The 23,257-nt window shown below is 44.7% G+C and overlaps 3 protein-coding genes across 7 annotated transcripts in view; 1 reads left to right on the top strand and 2 right to left on the bottom strand.

Moving 5' to 3' along the window:
- Positions 1-4,587: 4,587 nt before the first annotated feature.
- On the bottom strand, positions 4,588-10,754 carry SRSF3 (serine and arginine rich splicing factor 3). Its single transcript, XM_026056656.1, has 6 exons — positions 10,646-10,754; positions 9,573-9,780; positions 8,889-9,023; positions 6,705-6,743; positions 5,732-5,818; positions 4,588-5,459 (listed from the first exon to the last, which is right to left on the bottom strand). The coding sequence occupies exons 2-6, from the start codon at positions 9,776-9,778 to the stop codon at positions 5,432-5,434; spliced, it is 495 nt and encodes a 164-aa protein (XP_025912441.1). The 5' UTR covers positions 9,779-9,780; positions 10,646-10,754; the 3' UTR covers positions 4,588-5,431.
- A 2,145-nt stretch (positions 10,755-12,899) lies between these two features.
- LOC112961446 overlaps positions 12,900-23,257 on the bottom strand; it is a 28,324-nt gene continuing 17,966 nt past the window's right edge. For 2 of the 5 annotated variants that reach the window (XM_026056654.1, XM_026056651.1), the window contains 6 exons: positions 21,511-21,603; positions 17,736-17,797; positions 15,041-15,136; positions 14,820-14,934; positions 14,435-14,475; positions 12,900-13,794 (listed from right to left, as the gene is read on the bottom strand). In XM_026056654.1, the coding sequence (XP_025912439.1) occupies positions 13,593-13,794; positions 14,435-14,475; positions 14,820-14,934; positions 15,041-15,136; positions 17,736-17,797; positions 21,511-21,594 (600 nt within the window). In that variant the 5' untranslated portion in view covers positions 21,595-21,603 and the 3' untranslated portion in view covers positions 12,900-13,592. Of the gene's footprint in view, positions 13,795-14,434; positions 14,476-14,819; positions 14,935-15,040; positions 15,137-17,735; positions 17,798-21,510; positions 21,604-22,574; positions 22,786-23,257 lie in introns of those variants that run through there. The other 3 variants (XM_026056653.1, XM_026056655.1, XM_026056652.1) reach the window with 3 other exon arrangements.
- STK38 (serine/threonine kinase 38) overlaps positions 23,055-23,257 on the top strand; it is a 17,301-nt gene continuing 17,098 nt past the window's right edge. The window contains exon 1 of the mRNA XM_026056594.1: positions 23,055-23,162. The gene's annotated coding sequence lies outside the window, so the exon portion shown is untranslated. The remainder of the gene's footprint in view (positions 23,163-23,257) is intronic.

Here is a 23,257-nt window from a genome sequence, read left to right as displayed (position 1 = left end):
ATGCCACTATTAGTCAGAAACCAGGGCCTGCAAACGATGCCAAACGCTCTGTCCCTGGTGGAGGCAGCTGCTGGAGCAGCTTCCTCGTGGAGACACGGCTGCCCGCCTGCTCACGTGGCGTGCTGAATATTCACGTGCGAAGCAGCCTCTGCAGACGGCAGAGATAACGCTCCTCTCTCACAGCTGGTGGGAGCGATCTTCCAGCCAGCTGAGAAGCGACACCCCGGGTGACAGGGCGCCCCACCCTGATACCGCGGCTCCACCCTGATACCGCGGCTCCTAAGGCGACGCTGCCGGCCTGCCAAGGGCCTCGCGCCCGGAGCAGCCCTTCGCCGCTCGCGCTGGCCGCCGGCACCGCGCCGCAGCTGCGCACGTCGCAGATACGTCGCAGCCGGCCAGCGTTTTCACGTGCCGCCCGCCCAAAGCAGCCTAAGGACAGTCTCTGACTGCGACCAGGATCGTGCAAGGGAATTTGAGGATTAACACTGCTGAAATCTGTGGAAAAATCATCTGCAGCTGGGCTTTATAAAAAGAAAAGGATGGGGAGGATGCACAGTTGCCGTTCGGGTTGGGTTAAATGAGTTGGTGCTGCTGCAAATAAAAGCTACTCCCACAAAAATACTGGCAGTGAAGATTGCTTTAAGGACCGAGCAGAAGCACCGCTACGGTCAGTGCAAACACTTGTCCAACTAATAGCTACGTCCGCTACTAAATTATTAAATAATAGATGAATGAATCACTTGGGAACATCATGTTCCTATTGCACAGCCTATTTTATATTKGTCTGGATCTAGTGCTAGAAATAGAGTTAGTCCAAAACATGTATTTGTTTGAATGGCAATAATAGGCTGCAACTAATAGTACTGCCTAAGTGACCCAGGAGAAGAGCCTAACTGAAACTTTTGAGATGAAAGAGAAAACGGAGTGATCAGTCGTATTTCTAGGAAGTGTGAATGTTTCTTACAAGGCTTGGGATGCTGGGTTGCTACTTTTAACTTAAGCATCTACGTTACTAAATGACTTAGTTTTCAAGGGAAAAATGTCTTTGTCTATTTTTGGTAGGTTGGAGTGMGCAATTGGAACTAGCTGCATTTCAGTGAAAGGGGAACTGAAATACTTCAGGGCAGGTCTAACATGTTGGACAAACAATCGTCTCGCTGTGTGGAATCTAAGGTCAAACCTGAGTTATTGGAATCGCATCCTTCCCTTTGGCCTTCTGTTTTCCRAAGGGGTTGATGCTCCAGTTCCCCATCCCAGAAGAGGTGAAGAGTTCTTTACAGTCCCCATTAGACTGCTCTTCCCCTTAGGACACAGGGAGAGTTTTAATGAGATACTTATTTTCTAACCTGCTAAATAGCTGGATCCTCCCAAGSCCCCCTAGAAGATCCGTACTCCTGCACGCAATGCTTTTCTGCTTACTTTCTCTGAAGAAATGAAGCTATCGTCTCAGTTTTGCCTTTTCTAGTTAAGCAATGCTGCACCATGTCAACACTAGAGTATGACACTTCATGATGGTGACTCTGACTCAGGTTTTGGATGCTGCTCAAGAACCATTTCTGAGGTATAGTATGATTTGATCAAAGGTTGGAGACGGTGAGTAAAGCCAGCCAAAACAGGAGAAAGTTGGCCAAATGTTCTGTTGCTTCGTGGATGCTGCATGATGACAGGACATTGTGACATCTCGTGCTGATGGTACCGCAAGAAGAAAAACTGGGAATGTGTCCAAAAGGAAGGAGTGTTCCAGAAATAGCTAATCATGGAAGAAAAAAGCTACCATACCAATAGGGTACTCTTTACTTCCATGTGCGAGTTCTGCTGATAGGTCCATGTACAAGTACATCGCCAWTCAGAGAGGGGGCATAACCACCTGCTTCAGGCAACGCTTGCTGCCACAAGAAGACCCGGAGGGTACGGTGCAGTTTTCTGATGTCATCTTTGACTCCAAACAAAAAGAAACATAGACAGAGAGCACGAAGAGTACAAGTGGTTTTCTGTCAAGAACATATTTTAGTTCTTGCAGAGTTGGTGAGACTGGAGCACAGAATGGGACAGGTCTGGAAATGAGAAACACATTCATTTTGGGAGGTGAACTGCAGTAGCTCCCCAAATGTGGTTTGAAACAGTTTTGCTAACTGGAATCACTGTCAATATTTYGTAAGACTGCAATTGCTCAACCAGCTAAGAGCTTGGTTAGCTGAACCTGTTTGAAGGTCTGTGGAACATATCACATTGAAATAATTGTTAACCTCTACATTTTCTGATTTAAGCGCAAGACATTCTTAAATTCTCTGCCATGAACAGAGCAGCATGTACTTAAAAAAGGAAAAAAAAAATCCCTTTCTTAGCAAATCCATTTGCAGACAATACTTTCTCCAGGGAGAGTGTGAGAAAAGAACAAACCACACACAAACAGATGGTAGCTATGTTGTTTAACATGCTTCTTGGATGTGCTTAGATACTATACTGAGGAGTGTCGGAGGAACTCAGACAGGGTAGACTTAACCTCAGGATGCGTCCATGCGAAAGTAGGGGGAGAAGTAGAGGTGACTAAACCTCTCCTCAAATTAGAAATGCAGCCTAATACTGCAGAGTGAGTACCATGAAACCAGCCCCTGAAACAGCTTCAATTTTGTTCCCCATCAGAAACTCACCTGCTAAGGACAGTAGTCTGCTACGAAATAGCAATTCTAATCCAGTTTAAGGGCTAGTTACTTCATTTACTCAAGCAAGGAGTAAGAAAGCTACAAAATCAAAAATCTGAAACTGAGAAATATTCCCAGTTCTGCAGACTCCCTTGRGCACAAAACCCACGACCTGCTTCCGTGTAGCGCACACTGTCGCTAGCACTTCAGGTTTCTCTCCCTCCTTCCCTTTGGTAGTTTAAACTACTGGAAGGCTGCTTGCTTGCGTCCGCCCTCCGAGCTTAACCACAAGAGGAACCAACGTGCCAGCAGAGAGACTAGCTCCCAGGCAACAAGAGCTGCAATCCTTCCACAAATCAAACCATGGCAGAAGAACATATTAAAAAAGGGAACCCAGCTGTGCATGGCACATGATATCATCTCAGCCCTTGGCTGCCTTTCATCTAATACAAACATCCCCAGAGGAGTCAGTCTGTCAACATTTTGAGACCAAACTCGATTTGAATCAGAGGCTGTTTGTCTGAAGGACACAGCCCCGGCACGCAATGAGGCTGACCTCTGCTGGGTAGCCAAGACAGTGCATGGCAGCAGCCAGCCCAGTCCTTCACACTTGATTTAGAGCCTCAAAATCCTGCTTCGACATTTCTTACACACTCCATTTAATGCAGGAGCACTTTTCTGTGAACACTGCAACTAATGCCAAACATACAGAACAGGGTACTTCAGCGGTCTCTTAAAACACATTCACATTATAGGTCAAGATTAAACTTCTACCTTGTACAGCAGAGATTGTTTCTCAACAATAGCCATACTCTGCATAATGACATCAACCACCACATAAAAGCAAACACATCAGGCAAAACATTAGCAATAAAGATATACATCCATAACTTTTAAACTCACTGCGCTCCAAGTTTAAGATGATTTAGGCCTGCCTATGTTGCTAACCTGTTGCACCACCTCCAGCTTTTCTGCTTTTCACTGAATACCCAAGGTCACTAGTGCTTGTGGCACAACRGGCTGGAAAAGCATCTGGACCAGTGTTTTTGGAGAACTCCCATTGCACTGTTTGCCAAAAATAAAAACCACATACCTCAGGGGGTGGGCACCACCTCTGACCCAACTGCTTGACAGCATAGTCAGTCRTGTATCACCCACATTCCCCTTACATACATCCTTTCTAGGCAGCCCAAAACAATAGTGGAACTGCCTTCCATTACAGCTCTGAAACTAAAGCTGCTGCCATAATCTTCTCCCCTCTGGATATCATACATGAAGGAAATTAAACCACAAGATCATTCACAGTATTATGGATTTAATCTAAATGCACACGATCAAAATTGATGCAGCTCATCTTCTCTTGGATACAGGGGAAAAAAAGGAGCTGTTAAGCAGTTTGGGAGCTCTAATTACACTTGAGCCATGCCACGATTTTACACTCTGGGTAGAATCTTCATGCAAAGCTTCAGTTTACAGACCAGCGATTCCAAAACTTGTGAAGAGTACCTTAATGTTACCAACCCATACCTAGGATGCAAAGACACAGTGAGCCTTTGAATCTCTAGTCAGTTTTCTGAGTAAGCATTGCTGGAACTCACCATTAGGCAAGAATTTAAGCTAGCATCTTCTAGTCTAGGCTATATTTATAAAGCTGACAATATATGGTAGTAATAGAATGAGAGGCCCTGCCTCTCACTGAAGTGTGAAATGGTATGGAGCAAAGTTGCAGGTAGTTGCAAGTTAAATGCAGGTAGTGACCAGCATCTTACGCCTGAAACACAGTACTTTAACAGTTTACTGTTGCAGATGTGTTACGATGAGATGTGATGAGTGTAATTTTACTCCCTCTTGCAGAGCGCATTTGATTTGAACCGAGTTGGACCACAAAATCCAAGCAAATGTTCTGCAGTGTATGGTGGGTAGTCAAGTTAAATACTAAACAACAATTTGTAACCAAAACTTTAATCCCAAGGATCTCACAAAAGACATTTTACAAGTGACATGAAAATTCTTGTACAGTAAAGAAATGTTTAATTCATAACTTTTACAATGTACCATTATACATTCAACTCATCCACTCCAGTTGTCAGTTCTGTTGCATATTTGGTCTATTCAGAGGTTCTGGAATAGATGGCTAATCAAACAATCATCTATTTAAGAAGTACTCTAGTCACAATAAGTACAAAATTAACTGACTCCAGGGCTTAAAATTTACATTTCACATAATATAAAGTAGCTCTGTTCCAGGTAATGGGAAGTCAGAACTAGAGCTCCAGATAAAACTGCAGCTCAGTCATTCCCTTTACTTGCCATCGGCTTGACATTCCTGACTTTTTCTGAGAACTGTACTATGAAGCATCTATTTCTTGTTCTGCATAGACTGAATATTATTTATGGCCATATTCTTGCAATTAACCAGTATCTTCATTGCAAGCTTCCTTCCAAAAGCTGAATCCCAGAAAAAGACACTCCAGAATAAGACCAGAAACATTTTTCTATCTATGCAAGACAAACTGATTACCATTCAACGCAAACAAAAACCATGTATAAGGGTACATTGAAAAGTAATTAATATTACAAATCATATGATCTGCTTAGAACCATATACAGATTCACATCTTTACATTTGCCACCTGTTACAAGATACAAGGAACAAAGCAAGTTCAACAGCTAAAACATTTTAAAAATGCGCCAAGCTTTATGAAGTTTCAAAACAAAACAATGTTCTGTACATACTCCTCCTGTCCTCAGATCTAATGACTTCCTGTACACAGCTCCTTCCGAAAGTCCTATTTCCTCTCGTTTGACCTGGAGCGACTAAATAAGAAGACACATGTTAGTTTCAGAGTGGCAAGAGCTGCATATTTCACTTGAAACATCCCAGCCCAACTCAGCACATGACTTTTAAGCCTTTTAAAATACTGCTCATTTACTAAAACTGAGTATCTAATTCCTCAACATAAAGACTATCCTAAGACACTAGAGAGATGCTTTTCCTCAGCAGCCTATTTCAGTATCACCAAGAAACTGAATGAAATCATTTTTACAGATTTACTCAAAATACTTAATTATCATGTAACTGGTCTTACCTGCGAGACCTGGAAAAGGAACGAGAAGGCTTGTGATTCCTCTCCCGTGAGAGCGATCTCTCTCTTCTTCTGTCTCTGGAGAGGGACCTATTAAAGATTACAATGAAAGATGACTATAGCATCAAAGCAAAGCTGAACTAGATTAGCTTACAACACTATCTGAAGAGGTTCCCTTTAGGGAGTTGAGGTTTTAACTATTCAGTCAGGGAAAAACTGTTACAGATTATAGTATTAGTCTTTCCTTCAGGTAAGGATAATCAGCTTGAGCCATTCAACACTGCTTAAGTTGTGCTGTAAACAGTTATCCTGTCCTTTGCACCAGCATCTGTTCAGAGTCAGACTGCAAGTGGTGCTTGCTGCCCCAGCTATAGTAGAAAACAACACACTAGAAGAAAACCGTACCCCTTAACCTTTGGTTTCCTGAACTCAGCTGATGCAGCGTGTTGATGCATGCTTAAACATTCCCTCACAGGAATGCAGCATCCTACGCCATATGAACATAAGAATTACATATAAACTCTGAAAGCTTCAAAAATCCTCACAAAGAACTGCAGTACCACTGTGTAATTGCCACCTACCACTTCATACTATGTGACAAGACAACATGCTTACTAGCCARGTGGTTTCATATAATCTGCACCTAAGGCTCACAGCACCTGGAGAAAAGTAGCATATTAGCATGGAAACTTCATGAAACTTCATGAAAGAACTGTTGGGGACTCTGGATAGCTGCAGAACATAAAAGCTAATTGCTTCCATTCTTATACACTTTAGCTGATAACCCTTTAATCTCAAATAGCTGTGCAAATATATCAATTCCAGCCAAGCAATGTAACAGAAGCAAACCCATTTTTCTCCTTTATTGAGTTGTAATACCTATCTGGATCTCTCTCTCTCATATACATATACTACCCAAGAATAAACTTTAAAAAAAAAAACAACACACACATTGGACAAATTAACTGTTGCATACCTGCTGCGGCTACGAGAAAAGCTTCTCCTTCGCGGTGATCTAGAACCAGAAAAAGAGAAGTGAGGCTTTTTACCAATTCTTTCAGCATTAATGGAGTGAGGCATTTCCCAACTTGTCAAACTCACTGTTGGGCCCAGGGAACGTGCCAAGAATAACTGGCATCCATCATCCAGTAAAACGCATGGAAAGATTAGGCAGTAAAACAAAGCTCAGTGTGAACAGCACGTTTCCAACCATGAATCACTTTAACTAAGAATGCTTCATAGCAGAGTTGTCCAATGCAACACTTCCATTTCAACTAAATACACTGCCCAGAACACCACACCAAAGTCCCACAAGTGGTTCCAAAAAAATAGCACAGACCAAATGTTTTGGAACCCATGCAAGCCAAAAAGGTCCACGACAAGACATAAGAGATACCAAGTGGAAAAAAAGTGAAATGCGCTCAGTGTAAATATTGATAATGCCATTAAGTGCTACATTAGAACTGCATATTTGTGACTGTCATTCTTAATGCCAAAAGAGTGTGTTTAGACTTTCTTTAAAAAAAAAGAAAAAAAAAAACTTAGCTCGGCCCAGTTCATCCCAAAAAGTAATTGTTTTAAGTTTTGAAAACTGTTAGTAAAACCATTTAAAGGTGATAGGATTTTTTTTGGCAAGGAAAAGCTAAGTTTGTTAGAGCTTTATTAAAAATTTAGTTTGGCATCTCACATGCAAATATACTGGTTTTCACTTTGTTTTATTTACAGTGTAAGAGTTTCCGTATCACCCTTAAAAGTTTTCTCAAGCAACATATGTACGTTACCACTCAAATTATGCACAGCCAGCCTTTGATTGAGAAAAGTAATTACTTATAAGCCGCTTACTCCTTATTTTAACCAGCAGTAAACTGTATAAGCAGGAAAAACTTACTAGTTTTTGGTTTCAACAAGCTAGAAATGGTGAGGTGAGGCTGCCGGACTGACTGCCAAGAAGAATTTGCTGAAAAGGTTTTGCCAGATGTTGCGTTGTATTTAGTTGGTTGGCGAAGGGGGTGTTGTGGATTTTTCCTGCTTTTTTGTTAGCCGAAGGCTGCTGCTGTAGTTGTTGTGAAGACATTTGGTAAATAAACAGCTGAGCTGATTGGCCGGGAATGTGTGGGCGGTCGAGGTGGCTGCTGCCGATTTGGTTAAGGTTGGAGAGAAGGCTGAGAGAAAACAGCATGCTCGGGAACCAAAGGGCGGTGCAACCTGACGACTGGCCATGCCTGGGTCATGTGAAACGACACCAGCCAAGCTGAATGGGGCGCGCTGGTCACATGACGCTGAAAGGGCTAGTTGACTGGCTAATGCAGACTCAGAGGGTGGTGAGAAGAGACATGATGGTGACTCTGTAACGGGTTCATTTTTATTAATAGATGGACCAAAAAGCATAAAAAAAATGAAAAAACAAGCCATCAGTACAACCATCTATTAGCTAACAAATACTCCTAATGTGTTATTTTTCAACAGCAAAAGGGTAAGCTTGAGACCCTGACTCGTGAGGACTTCACTCACCTGCAACAGGTAAACTCAGTCCTGTAAAAACCACGTTGCAGTTAACAGCCAGACAACCTAGTCTGGGTCCAAGAATGCGCCAGTTACCAAAAATCCTGCTATATTTTAGATCTGGGTTTGCAAATCTCAAGTGACAGGACTGTCACATGATGTGATTTAATTTAAAATTGATGCTAAAGTGTTAAGGTTTTGGATGTTTAGGGCAACTGTTGCTTGATTTATTATTAAACAGCTGCCTAMTTGGAGTATTTAAATTGTGCAAACAGAGTGGAGAAATACATCTGTATGAAAAAGCTAAGTCGCTGTATGTAATGTTTTGCCATTATGGAATAAAGGAAAGGAACAGCCTAAGTTGAAGTATGGGGAAGAAAGGGAAAGCGTGACTAGAAGATGAGCAGATTTTAGGAGGAGAGAGGATAAATCCAGGACAGAGGGCGCTGACTACCAACTTGCACAGTGACCTAAGGACAAAAGCCAACATTCAACACAACTTATGTTCACCTCGATTTTGGTTTTTAGCATTTGGCATCTCCAAATTGTGATCAGATAGATGAACGTTATCCATCAACATGCTTTACAAAGCCTGCTTCTACGATGCTAAGTGGTAACAGTGCCAACAGCTCTATGAGGGTACTTTGACCTAGGGTACCTGCGACGAGGAGGAGGACTTCTTCTGCGATAGTCATCTCGAGGGCGCCTGCCCCAGGACGGAGGTGGACCACGGTTCCGACTCCGTTTTTCCCCATTGGAGAGCTCCACTCTGACTCGACACCCACAGAGGGTTCTGAAAAAGAAATTGCCATTAGTTAGCATTTCTAGCAACAACCCTGTTTGCACAGAAGAAAACTTACAGAATTGGAAGGGAAAGAGGAATGAACAACCGTGGGGGAAAAAAACCCTCTATAAACATTTTAGCCAAATAAACATTTTACAGAGTCTAAAAAAGCCAGAATACAACATGACCAATAAAAGCTGTGGCCGCTTCTGAAAGCTCAAGCCAAACTACTAAAAAGCAGGCAGAGAAGGAACCCGGAAAAGTTTCACTTATCAGTTTTTGCTTCTTTATAGTAATACCATCTTGAATTTAACTGATGTAGATGAAGTCCAAGCCATGCCCAACTTAAGAGTTTAACTCTAAAATGTAAAATTAACTCTCCCAATGTTATTCCTGCAGTATAAAGTATGATTGCTCTTAAATCACTGCACAAATCATTTTGCATAACAGATGCATTAAGTGCTTGGTTTTGAAGCTGCCCAGCTTTAAACTCTATCACTAGCTACAATTTCTGCTGTTTTCATTAAGCAAGCCACATGCCTCAGAAGCACATTTTACCTTCCATCTAGTTCTCTCACGGCATCAGCTGCATCTCGTGGATCTTCAAATTCCACAAAGGCAAAACCAGGAGGATTTCTCGCCACCCATACACTGCGCAGTGGTCCATAGTAGCCAAAAGCTCGCTCTAACTCAGTTTTGTTGCCATTGTTTCCAAGGTTACCCACATAAACCTTGCAGTCCAGCGGACAAGAGTCACGATGCATTGCTAGGACAAAAAGAAAAAAAAAAGCTCATGTATACTGAACAGACAACAACAGTTTATTCACCTAAGGAGAAAATAATTCAGTTGATTTATTTTCTGAGAAGCTGCAACATCAACAAGGTCCGATATATAAAGACAAACACTTCCCTAGAAATGTTACTGTGCGCATGTGGGTGGGTGAGCGCCTCGGGGGAGGRCGAGGGGTGTTTTAAAAAAAAAAATTGCTGTCTTGTCTTCACTGTTGAATTAAAATTAATTTAAGTTTGTTACTTTTGAGTGAGAATGTTTTAGGAAGATTTATTTCTACTGCCTCCAACTTTGGACAAGAGTGTTTCTCTGCGCCCCCCTCCCCAGCCCCCGGGGTTACAGCGGGGGGCGGGCCTGCAGGGGGAGCGCTGCGCGGGTGAAGGGCTCCATTGTTCCGGGAGCGGGCCTCGGGGGAAGCTGCCCACGCCGGGGCGAAAAGCGGCGCCATCCCCACCAGGGACCACGCCGGGAAGGCTCGGGAGGGGCCTCGAGAGCGTCCGCTCCGCGCTGCGTGTGCGGCGTGGGGAACCACCGTCTCCCCGGAGCGGGCGGGAAAGCGCCACACCACCCCCGCGGCTCCTCCCGCCCGGCCGCGCCTCGCTGGCCACCGCTTCGGAGAGAGGGCGACGAGCGAGCTCCTCAAGGCAATCCGTGGCCTACCCGCCTCTTCCCCGCCCGGCTTCCCCCGGCGTAGCGGTAGCCGCCGCCCGGGGCCCAGCTTTACAAAATGGCGGCGGCTCTTTGTTCGCCGCTACCGGGCCGCGCCGCTTCCATCCGCCCTTCCGGGGACCAGGACCGCGGCTGCCGCCTCCCCCCCGCCCTCCGAGGTGAAGCTCCTCACCGATGCTAAGAGGGAGGGCGCGCGAAGGGAGCCCGCGCTAATTTCGTAGCCGACTCGACCCCCAACGAGACTCCCGCTCCGCTTTTCCTCACTGGACAAAATGGCGGCGGCYGCTTACCCCGCCCGCCTTTATATACGGGCAGCCCGCTCCCGCATGACGGCGCCCGGCGGCGAATCAGAGGGCGCCGCTCCGCTGATTGACGAGAGGCTTTGTCCCGCCCCGCCCACCGGCCACACCCATTCCCGCCGCCGCGGCCCGGCCGCGCGGCCCCAAATGGCGGCGGGGCGGATTTCGCCACAGCGCTGCGGCCGGCGGCCGTTGCCGCTCGGCTGCCGGAGGCTGCTCCCGCGGGCCGAGGTCTTCCTCTCGCCCCCCACCCCGCTTTGGCAACTGCTTATCGGGGGAGGGGGACTTCAGGCCCCAGAAATAAGGAAGCGGAAGCACCCCCAGGAGGCTGTTTTGTTAGCTTAAAGGAAAAATAAGGGGTTTTTTTTGCCTTCTTTTTCTCGTTCAGGTCGTGTTTTTCAGCTTCTTGCCCTAAACTTTAAGGTTTTACATATATGAAAGCTTAGAGTCACAAATAGCTGCTTAATCCCCAAGGGCAGGGCCTTCAAATAACTACGTGGCAAAACCAGCGTTACCCCAAAGTTTCTGGTAGATTTTATGCCTTGGCTTCCGCCTGCAAGGKAGAGAAGGGGCTTTTTCACCACTTGATAGCAAATTAGAAGAGCTGGGATTTAAACTGAGGAATTTTAGTGACAGAGGGCAYAGTCAGAGGACAGCTTTCAGTGGTGTTGAGATGCTTTATTACTACTCACTTAGCAACAGCCCATAACTGACCATCCATTTTTAAAAAAAATACACTAATTTTCTCCGGAGAGGTTACTCTGGATAACARACTTCTCGTTCTGGGTTATCTCCAGGAATATGAGAAACACATCAAGGAGAGTTTCTGCAGTCATTTACTGGAACGCCATTTTGCAGCTGTATCACTAGGTTGTGTTTAATGTACTAGTCYAGGCTTTATTTTACCTTTTTGACTTGGACTGAGCAAGACAAGTTTATCTGATACAYGTGTGGATAGTAATACTGGGAATATTAAATGGGATAAGGTATTTTGGGCATGAATTAATGTACATGCATTGTGTCTTCCGACCWGGAATTCTGCAGAGGAAGAGACATCCTCAGTCTACTGGAGTTCTACCAGAACATCAGAAATATTTGGATTAAGGACAACCAGCTAACATAATTCATTTGAATTTTCCCAAATCCTTTTACAGCCTCCCTCATTAGTTCTAAGAGCATCTTACGAGTAAAATGCTTTTAAGAATCAAAATTGCCTATGTGGCAGAAAACCAACAAGAATTTTGAGGTAATCGATGCTCTAAAATCTTTGACGTGTGTACAGTTATCCGACGGTTATCARCTTTAATTTAAGGAAATGTAATTATCTGTAACCTAAATTAGCTGATAGTTAATTTCCTGAGACCATGAAAACAAAGGAAATAATTGTAATTAACCATTTGACTTCAAAGGCTTCTTTGAGATGGTGATTTCCCATGTTTGCCTCCCTTCCTGACTGCTTTCTGCAATGTTTACTAGACCCTTCCTCATATCACATACTGTACATTTGAAATATGATTTAAGTTTTGCAGTGCTCACCAATTTTTAAAACACTGGAGATCAACTCTGATAAACTTGTAATCTGTGCCAGATCTTTAGCTTCATACCAAAGCTACACGTGACATARGAATAATTACACGACAGACTTGGCAACAGAGGATTTATTCAAAAGCAGGCTCACCTCCTGCAAAGGGAGCAAGGCATTCAGCACTCATTTAGGAAGTACTACCTGCTCTAGTCAAGGCACTTCTTACGTGTGCTTAGGTCCATCACCATGTTTTAAAGTCACATACCATAAGAAGCATATCATCCAAACATTAACTTTCCCATTTTCAGTTTGCTTTTGGCATTATGCAGAGACCAAATGTGGCACATGACCATGACAAAAGACAGGTCAGAACTGAGGCAACTGTATTGTGGCCAAAACAAAACAAAACAAACCCAAACCCCACCTGTTTTCACAGTCAGTTTTAGGATACCCCAACACAGCCACACTGCACTTTACTAATTCAGACCCAGATGAGCAAAGGCAAAATTTTGATCGTCTCCCAAAAGATGGTATCCTGAATCAGCTTTGAGTGTCACTATGTATTTATATATATATATATATGTATATATATGAAAGCTGCATTGTGTTACATTACTTTCTTCTTTATTCCAAGTTTATAAGGTAGTGTATGTTTGAAAAATCCTGTTGCACTGTAACTCTCTCTTGCTTTCACAATAACAAAACACCATTCATGTGCAATATATGTGAGATGTACATAACATTTGCATCCACCAGATCATCCATAAAAGGAAGGAGAAAACTGACTACACATGTAGTCATACCTGGACTAGCTTGTTGTGAAGTTCTTGTGGATTCAGCCAATTTTCACATCCTGTCAATACACTAATCTTGATGAAGGCTATTTTCTAAAGAAGCAGTGACTTACATCTGTCTGATCTTTAGATATACTAAAACCAGCTTGCATATGCTTATTCCTGCTGCAGCTGCTCTTCTCTTTACAGGGTACAAACAGCAAGTCTGCAGRTCCCTGTGACCTGTCCCCTCAGTTTACAAAAGTTTAAATTTCAGTGATACTCCTGTGAAGGGTTTTAGCTGCATCTTAGACCCCAAACAAAGGGTGATATGTATACTTGACATGAGATGGAAATAACAGCCCACAGTTTCACTTATAAATCATAGACCTAAACCAAGACATACTCAGAATCCATTGCAGGGACACAGCATGCCCCAAAGACTCAGCAATCAGGGATTAGTTAGAAAGAGAGCTGTTGACTTGATTGACGTGTCTCTATCAGTTGGAGACTCTTAGTTCCTCAACCTTCATCCCAGTCTCTCCAGTTGTGAGCTAGCCTTTCATCACTGTTCAGAGTCTCACACCCGTTTTCTGCCTCTTTTATATCTGAGGGCAGGACATGGATTATAATCCCTGGATCCTGCTGTTGGGAGGCCCATGATGTTTGCACTGTGACAAGCACACACCACTCTCCCTCACAGCCAGTACACCATTTGTTGGCACTAGAAAGAAATAAGAAATCCAGACCAGCTCTTGGCCAATTTGATCCTTTAAAAAACAGGTCCTACAGGTAGTAGTGGCTGGGCAACTCCTCTAGCATAAAGCTTTTTGCTGCTTCCTGCAGATCTGGGGACAAGATAGTAAGTTCTCAGGTAACCTCAGGGTTCCCCTGCTCCCGAGCAAGATTTAGGGCTACCCCTGAGCAACAGAGGAGCCTTAGACTCACCAGGGGCCAGCTCCTACCTACCCACATCCTCACCTGGTCCAGCCAAAACCAAGACATGGGCACCAGATGGCGGCATTCCCCTCTTGCAGGGGCAGGTAGGGGCAGATCCCAGAGAGATCCTTTTCAGGGAAAGTAGGCCTCATAGTACTGGGAGATATCCCTCCTTTTACTTTGTTTTTGCTCAGAYGAGGTTATCAGCAGACATCTCCAGGCATGCTGCAACCAGGACCAAGCTGGGAGAGCCCAGTGGGGTTTACAGAAACAGCACAAGGGAGCGGAGACTTGGCCTCAGCTTTGCCAGAGTTTGTTTTGCACATAGAAAATATTCYGTATTGAGGACTGATTTAGGAAAAGAAAGAACCCTTTCAGCTCCAAGGCTGAGCTCCAGGGCAGGTGTTGCAGGACAACAGACTTACCCTTGTTCCTGTGTTGTTAGAGCTGTGAGACTCGGGCACTTCTGAAAAAATCAGTAAATGGAGAATTAAAACACTGAGCCTGTCTCACTGCTATTCCACTCTTATCCCCTGGAAGACAGGAGTTCTCTCTAGGAAGGTGCACTAGCTAGTGGCTTAGGGGCCAGGATTTAAACCTACCCACACAGCCCAGACACTAGCCCTGAAGCCTGCRCCCTCCTGCCACTCCAAATGTGATTACTTAACACCTCTCTGGATTGCACAAGAATTTGTCCCCCCCCATGCAAAAAAAGAAGGTGATACAGAACAGCTCCAAGCCCCCGAACCGAGGGGAAGCCTGGAGCCTGCTCTCTCAAGCAGCCGAGTTTCACCTCCCTTAAACAGTTACCAAGGCGATGCGGCTGCCGTCTCCTTCCTGCGGCGGGCAGAGGGCTGCCGATGGCCCCTGGGGTGCTGAGCGAGGAGGGTGTGGTGGTGCAAAACCTCCGCGGCCGCCGGGTTTGCTGCGAGGTGTCATTTCCTCTGATCTCTCAATTAGGGAGGCCAGGAAGGCAGAGCAGCCATTCATTAGCGGCTGCCTCCCCAGCAGCTCGGGGGAACTATATTTACCATCCATGTGTGGTCAAACAGTTTCCTCTCAACAGGGCGGTGTCTTTCTTTCCACACGCCACGCTGAACGGCTCGTATGAAACGTAGTCTGTCAGGCTAAGAGCAGTTAGGAAGGGGAAAAAAAGAGGCAACAAAGTCGGTTTTTACACTAGAGAAGCACCAAATCTTCTGGAGCGCGTACTCCTGTTACTGGTGAACGACAGAGAACGGCGCACGGAAAGGATTCATCAGCTCTGTCCATCTCCCTACAGATATTGCTCTTGATGCAGYACAGCCTGCTGTTTAATTAAGTTTTAAAATCTCTGGCAAGAGGATCCCCCACATTGTGCTAACGAGGCTATTTGCAAACTCTCTTTGCTCTCTGTTCCCTCCCCCCATTTCTTCTTCCCCCTCAACCGGGCCTCCAGGCTTTCTCTTTCCTTTTTCTTTCATGCTCTGCAGCAAGCCCTATTCCCTTCCTCCCCCACCTGGCTCCCTGGGGAGAGGACTGGAAAGCAAAACAAAAGAATCACTCACTGGGAAACCATAATTTGCACAGCCCTCCTCACTCAAATACTCCCACTGAAAAAGGTGACAGAACAGCAAAGGCACTGTCTTATGTGAAGTCAGGCCCTAAGCCCAGGAAAAGCTGGAGGGTGGGAGTGAAGGTCTTTGAAGCCAAGGGTAAAACCTTTGATGGTTTGAGTGGGCTTTGCAGGAGGCCCTGAAGTACCCAAATTCCAATCAGCTGGGTTTTTTGATTGCTTTGTAGACAAAATGGGTTCTTACTCTGCTCTAGCTTGTTAAGGGCTCTTGCAAAGATGTATCTACACCARCTGGATAGCTCACCAGATAGTGTAGTTTGTACGATTTCTCCTTGTGAAATTAGCTATGTTATCATCRCCCCTGTCTCCTGCTATACTTGCACCTACGCCTCTTGCAAAACATAGATCACTTACTCTATCTCCATACAAAGCTAGAGGGTTACGCTGATTCCAGGCTCCCTTGTTGTCCTRCTTGCTAGCTTAGAGATGTGCAAGAAGAAGTCACGAAGTCTGCGTGCCTCTACGTTTTCCAGGAAATTGCTGAGGGATGGTGAAGCTRGAACTGAGTGCTCCTGCATTTTAGTAACTGATAGAAATGGTTAGAATTATTAACTAATATGTGTGTGGCTGTGGTGTAAGCTGTGCAATGAACATATTTGATATTTTCTTTAGATACATTGCAAACCATGGAAATCAAGCCCTGCAAACACTTCTTCCCTATGGTGGTGTTAGAGCCATTGAGTCTTTGGGCCTGATGCTTTTCTCAAAGATGTATCGTTACTTCAGTGGAGTCTGTCCTCACATACGCTTCTCAGAGATGTTAGAAAGTCACATCCAAGGTTGACTTTGACTTCTGAGTCCTTAGTTGGAAAGAAATWTCCAATGGAAAGGAGTAGCCAGGCAATGCACTTTGGCCACTACAGAATGCTTCAAGTGCCCATTTAATGATCACATGTCAGTGTGTCTAACCTGCCTGTAGTCCCTCMGATGAATGCAATATTAGTTCTTCCGGTGGAGATGCTAGTAACTGCATTCAGTGAAAGCCCATTATATAACGGAGACTTGAAAAGTTCAGGGATGGATTAGACCAGATGTTCTGGACATGATTTTTGCCAATGCTTATTAGTCCTTGAAGATGTAACTAAGAAACTTTGGTTTCACAGACATAATTCAGCGTATCTGCAGGCTACCCTGGAAACTAAGATGAGAAGCAGGCTTCTATTCTACCACCATTTAACAAATGTCATTTTTAATTGGTGATAAACTTTGTCCTCTTTAATGAGTGACACTCTCTCTAACAACTGGGACTCACGTAACAAAATCAGGAACACTTATTTGATTGCTGTGAAATAGCTGAGTTCAAAATAAGCTGTCATGAGGAATATAATAAAAAGCAATTTGACGTCCATAGAAGCTGCGAGAACGGATGAGATGGCATGAGGACTGCTAATAGGGCCTGTCCCATTTGCTGTTACACAGTGTCTTTGCATTCAGCCAAGACTGAATTTAATAGGATGGTACGGCTGTGCCTATATGAAATGAACTGATAGTTAAAGATAACTTTAAGCAAATTATAATTGTCCTTCAATCCTTCCAGGAAATTTTTCCTCAGAGATGACAAATACATTCACTTTCATTCACTTTCAGAAATGGGAAGTGGTCATCTTAAACAGGCCAGCGGTTCAGCCTAATGGACCATCCACGTCATGGTTATCCAAATTCTAGTGAAATTACCCTGGTTACAGATCATAAAGTGGGTATCAAACCTCACACTGCATTAACTCATATGGTTTCAAGTGCTGATTCAAAGCATATCGGAATATGGCTTTTTGCCTGGGCTATTACTTGTCTTTTGATTGTTTAATGAATTGATAAGTCTTTTCTGTATCTCCCCAGTTTCTAAGATTTGAAACAAATATATTTTACTGAACAACCAATGCATTTAAATGAAATTTGTACTGAATATTAAAATCCAATGGGATCTTATTTACAAACTCCTTAGTTTTTCTGCAAATAACTGCCCTGTTTTGCTAACTGAATGATAATTGGCATTATAGACATCAACAATATTGCTGATTTAGATTCCTGATATGCAACATTATTGTCCTATACATGAGTCCATGAGGACAGCAAAGCAGTGAGATCTGTTTTGCATAGAAGAGACCCTTTACCTGATCACTAGTAAAACAGCAGGTTTGAAYATCCATTTTCCGTCATCATGGGGAGGATTGTGCTGGAATTAAAAGTTATCACAAAATAGGAAAGACAGCAAAGGAATAAGATACTTTCCACAAACTTATGACCTTTTTCATAGTCCCAGCTGAACAGAGCATTTTAGAATCCAAGATTTATCATCATTGGAAATCAGGAGCTGTCTCATTTCACTGACATGAGAGGAAAGGTCTTAGTCACAAAATGCTGTAGAGATCATTTCTATTGTTTCTGTGGTTTCTGGGCAGGTATAAAAGAAGGTGAAAGACACGCACTGTCATTGCAACTGGAACGTCACTAGAAAACTAGCAAGGAGACACATCTGTGCCGATCAGGACTTCACCGTGATCTCTAGAAGATCAACAGTAAGTAGATCACATGTTACTTTTGAATATATGGTCTAATTTGCCTTTCCATCCAGTCATTGTTATTTTAATATCCAAATTAKTATAAATAAAATTAATTTGGGGAGATGTTGAGTGGAGTTGCTTATTATCCCAATCTGCTTCTACACTAAAAAATTATTTCTTCAAAAAATCAGCATCTTCGTTATGTGGGAATACTTCTTGATTATTCTTGCAGAACAATTTATCTGCTGCTATAAAACCATTTAGTTTTGATATAACAGTTAATCCAGGATTTGCTAGTAACTAAAGGAACTAAAGGCTTAAGTCAATTCTAAAAGCACGGTACAGTCATCAATGTAAAAAAGACAGAAATTTCAATGATAGACATGGTGAAAAAGAAACAGAGGGGTTGAAAGGATGAGTAGGTATAGGGATACCAATGCCAGGAACAGATCAATAACTGAATGCAGTTATAACTTGGATGAAAATAATCATTGCACAATTATATTTTCTAATTTTTACTTCCCTGAGCCAGAAATCCATTTCTTTTCAGAAAAAAAAAAATCATTTGCATGTGCTGTGGCAGATCTGGATGTCAGTAACATCATGTGTATTGCTGATGTAAAAGTCCAAATTTCAGGGCTGTCTCCACCTTTTAACTTAATCTGCACAGTCCAGTCTTAAACTCTTTTTGAGTTTGCTGACACATTTTCAAGGCAGCAATCCTTTTTTTTTTTTGTTAAATTTCTGCTAAGTTTTTATCAGGAAGACATCTTACCACTTCCAAAYAAAATAATCTCCTGCACTGGCAAATGCACAAGAGCAGGAAGTAAAACCTTAACAGGTAATAGTGGAAAAGGAGATACAGGACTCCCAGTAAAGAAATGTAGCAATTTACTATGAAATATATTCATCTTTTACTGATATAGATTGCAAGCTGCAATGATGTTCTGACAGGTTCTGAGGTGATGTACCACAGTATACTGTTCCACTGTTACTAATGCCTATAGGTTGAAATTCATTTTGACAGGTGAAAGAAAGAGAAAGAKTTTCGGTAACATCAGCCACTTCTTGTCCTGTCAAACAGATTTAAAGAAGAAGAGAGAAAATGTTCCTGCCCCAGAGATCTCTGCAGATGGTTACATTTTTGGCAGTTCTTTTTCTTTCTTGTTTTGCAACATCGCAAGACACTGAAAAGTAAGCAATGTCACCCTTTTCCTTAATACTATTAGACAACTGCTTGCTTTTGGTTTAATGGGCTGTATTCTCCATTGCTGCCACGTACTCCAGGGCACAGTCGAAGGAAGATTCCATACATCTGATACRGCAATATTTTACATCACCCTTTATGCAGTACAGAATCAGGCCGATTGCATTTCAGATGCAAAAATTATACCATTTCCAGTATATTTTTGGCTTTTAAACACAGTGTAGCAAACTATGCAAAGATGCTCAACGCAAGTCAAGGAAATGCCATATACTGAAATCCCGTATTTAGGTTCCMATTCAGGTCCAAATCTGCAGTGTGAGCCTATAGCTGGGGTTAGCTGTATCTAAACCRCCTGAAATCCAGAAATATTTGTATCCTGGAATTAGCCTGCACTCCCCAGTCAATATTTGGCTCAAAAGTTTTGGTATGTCTTAAGAAAATAAAGATTTGTTTTCATTTCACGGACATCACTGATTTCAGTTAAATTACTCCTGACTTACAGCTCTGGAAGGAAAGAAACAAACACAACAATCCTAGAACATTAAGCTCATGAAAAGGGATTTTTTACTGCAGCATTTGGAGCTTTGAAAAGAACGCAAATTTGGGTAAAGACCAAGCTTCTATTTGCRGAGCTCTATAAGCCTGCTGAAGTCACTTTGCCACTCTCTGCCTTAGTTTGGCTTTATTATTATTWTTTTTAAGGGGATTCAAGGCTTTTGRGAATGGCWGCATGCCTGGTGTTTCAGCTTCCCCTCTTCAGGAACTGGCTATCTGGCTGCCTTGCAGGCTGCCCGGAGGTAGCCTGTGCGGGGGAGCTCACACACCGATCTGGGGCATGTGCACTGTGCAAGGGCCATGCCAGCTCTGGGCGCCCACCCTACTAGCTGAGCCACGGACATGGCCTCAGGGCTGCCCCCCACAAGACGTTCAGACACCAATGCTCCTCGCTCAGCTTTGGGAAACAGCTAAGAGTGATAGATGCAAATCAGCCATGTTTGCAATATGAGCTTAGATCTGGCTGTGCTTGTTTCCTAACTGAACTCTTTCTTCCTGTTGCAGTAAAAGAGCAGTGACGGAGCATCAGCTCATGCATGACAAAGGGAGGGCATTTCAAGGGCTGAAGCGCCTGATGTGGCTCCACAATGCCCTGGGTAGCGTGCACACAGCCAGCAGCAGGGATGTTTCGCTTTCAAATGCCATGTGGGATTCTCAGAAGAGCCGAGATCCCTCAGAGCTTGAAAACAGCATCAGCAGAGACGAGACTTCAAGCGTGATGAAGCAGCTGCTGGAACCGATGGAAAAAGAGCAAGGCTTCCCCCTGTTAAAGAAGCCAGGTATACTGCAATATATGAAGACCCCAAAGGGTAACTGGAACCACAAGACCTTTTTAACCTCCTTCAAATCAATGAGCTGAGCAGCAAGAGAAATCCTAGTGCCCAGCCACTGAACTGTTCCTACTAGTCTGAATCCAGCTCAGTTTATCCATTGCTTTAGACATGTGATGTTGTGAGGAAAAGCTCTAATGCAAAGGTGAACCGCAAAAGAAAAATAATGTTCATTTGTTCCATTAACTACTCCTAGATGCTGAATAAAGAAAGCCTCATAAGGACCCCAATTCTCTCCCTAGCAGGCAGTCTGAATAGTGTGATTGTGAGATGGGGTGATTTTTCACAGGCCAGAAATATCTCTTTCCATGACAGGGTCCTCCCTGTCTGTTACTGATATCTTAAGGCTGTGGCAGCTCTTTGCAGCTCTTGTAGTCCAGGCATAGCAGGACGTCTGGTTCATTAATCTCCATATTCACAGGCTCATTCGCAGTCTAACATTTTGTCTCCTAAAGAAGCAGCGACTCCTAGTAGAGATTCTCTTCTATTTCCATCCTGCCTGCCAGTCTGCCACTTTCTGCAGTAGTAATAACTTTACTCAGACTTTAGGCCCTCAGGTTTATTGTTTTCTTGCTTTTTAAGCATTTAGAATGTTTTAAGAAGTCTCTCATCTCTCAGTTTTTCCTTTAGGATGGTGGCAAACTTTTGCCAGGCCAGAGAGGTAGAAATTAGCAGCTGATCACCATTACTCCCAGCCTAAACCCTAGACATTCATCCTGTTCTGCTGATAGAAGAGTGATGAGAATCAGCTTCCAGCCTCCATACTTGAGCCTTTTGTTTCAAGACGTCCTACCTTTTCCTTTTTYCGTGAAACCCCCTCAAAGAGTTCCCACAGGATACCACGTTTTCTAGGTGGAAAACCAACTTCATGGGCCATTTGTGTTTCCTGAAAGAGAAATAGATGGCACAAGATTTTGTTTTGCTATTCACCTTTAATGTCAAACTGACCAGCTCTGTCTTGCAAAGCAAGGTCCAGTTTAATTGCAGAATTGGTCTTTCAGAAATGAAATCTGTCTCGTGTTAGAAATATATCAGCATTTCCATCATGTAGGGACTGTACATGACACTTGCATCCCTGAAATTCCTCTGCTGCTACTAGACTTCAGTAGCATGTGCAGAGAGTATTTCTCAGTGGTATGATTTATACCCAAGTCTTTGATGTTGTTAAAGTAATAATAATAAAACCCTTTTCACACTCTGTATTGCACTTGTGTTTTGTAGCAATATAGGTAAAATGAAGCAAGATCCACTTTTGCTAACACATAATTGGAATGAATATGGAATTACATTCCTTGCAAATTTTAAATGTATTGAGGGAGATGCATTGACCCATGTCATTTACTGACCACTGAGACTGGAAAAAGATTTGAGATTCTAAATCTTTAGTTCAGCCCGGCTGGGAAGACTTAAAAGTCAAACTGGGAACGCCTGGGATGCGGCTGGTGTTGTCCTAGTCCAGGTCTATCCTTGCTGTAACGTGTCCATGCCATTCCAGAGCCCTCCGCTTGGTGCCCATTCAAAACTATAGTGAAACAGAGATGATTTCAGATGTTCCCAATAAAGCAGAGGTTGGGAGCAGAAAAGGGCTGAGGTGAAAATTGTTTTATGTGGCCCAAACCACGAGTTTGCCGAGCTGGGTTACGGCAGCGAAGGAGCCCCGAACACCTCAGGTGTCACTATCAGCGCCGCGGTGTTTCTGCGGTGCCCGTCTTCGCCGTGTGGTGCCCCGGCGGTTACCCAGGGCCCGTCACTCCTGTGAGAAAGGGCAAAACCCTCGACGGCGGGGTCGCGGGGTTGCGCCAGGCCGCAGATGGCGGCGGCCTTTCCGGAGCGGGGAAGAGGAAGGATGGGGCTTACCGGACCTGCGGCAGCGCCCGCAAACGGGCCGCTCGAAGACCCCAGAGCAGAAAAAGGCTGATTTAAGGTAAAACGCGTGGATTTTGGAAGGTGTGAGCGCATCGCGCGGGGGGGGGGCTGCCCCCCCCCGCGGCCCCTGCGCACGGGAGGCCCCTGGGCACGGGGCACTGCGCATGCGCCGGAGGACTGAGCTGGCGTCTCCCGAGCTGGCGCGAAGCAGCCGCGCGCATGCGCCGCTCGCGGGGCTGCGGGGAGGGCGGCGGGGGCGGTGGCAGCAGCGGCGGCCCCGCCCCGCGAGCAGAGGGCGTAGCCGCGGCGGCAGGGCCGGGAGGATGGTGGCGGCGCATGCGCGCTGCCGTAGCGGTCTCTGGGGTGCTTGTCCCGTCCGGGTCGCCGTCGGTCGCGGCGCGGGGGGTRGCGGTTGCGGTGCGGGGGCTGCCGCGGCTCGGCTCGGGGCTCGCGCTCCGCTGCGCCCCCGGTTCGCCCCCCCCCTTCCCTCCCCGCCCCAGCTCCGCCTCTCTCCGCGAGCGCCGGGACCCCGCCGCCGTCTCCTGCTCCTCACCTCCCCCCCCACCCGGGGGGGCTCCGGTAAGCTGCCCCCCCTCCCCGCCTCGTTGCCATGGAGACCCCTCGCCGGGGCCCTCCCCGCCGCGTCCCTCGCCCTGCGCCCGGCCGGGCGCCGC

The sequence above is a fragment of the Apteryx rowi genome, unplaced genomic scaffold (assembly GCF_003343035.1).
Source record: "Apteryx rowi isolate R43461 unplaced genomic scaffold, aptRow1 scaffold_132, whole genome shotgun sequence".
Taxonomy (NCBI): Eukaryota; Metazoa; Chordata; class Aves; order Apterygiformes; family Apterygidae; genus Apteryx; species Apteryx rowi.
Note: the sequence above shows the minus strand (reverse complement) of the source record. Positions and strands in the feature narration are given on the sequence as shown.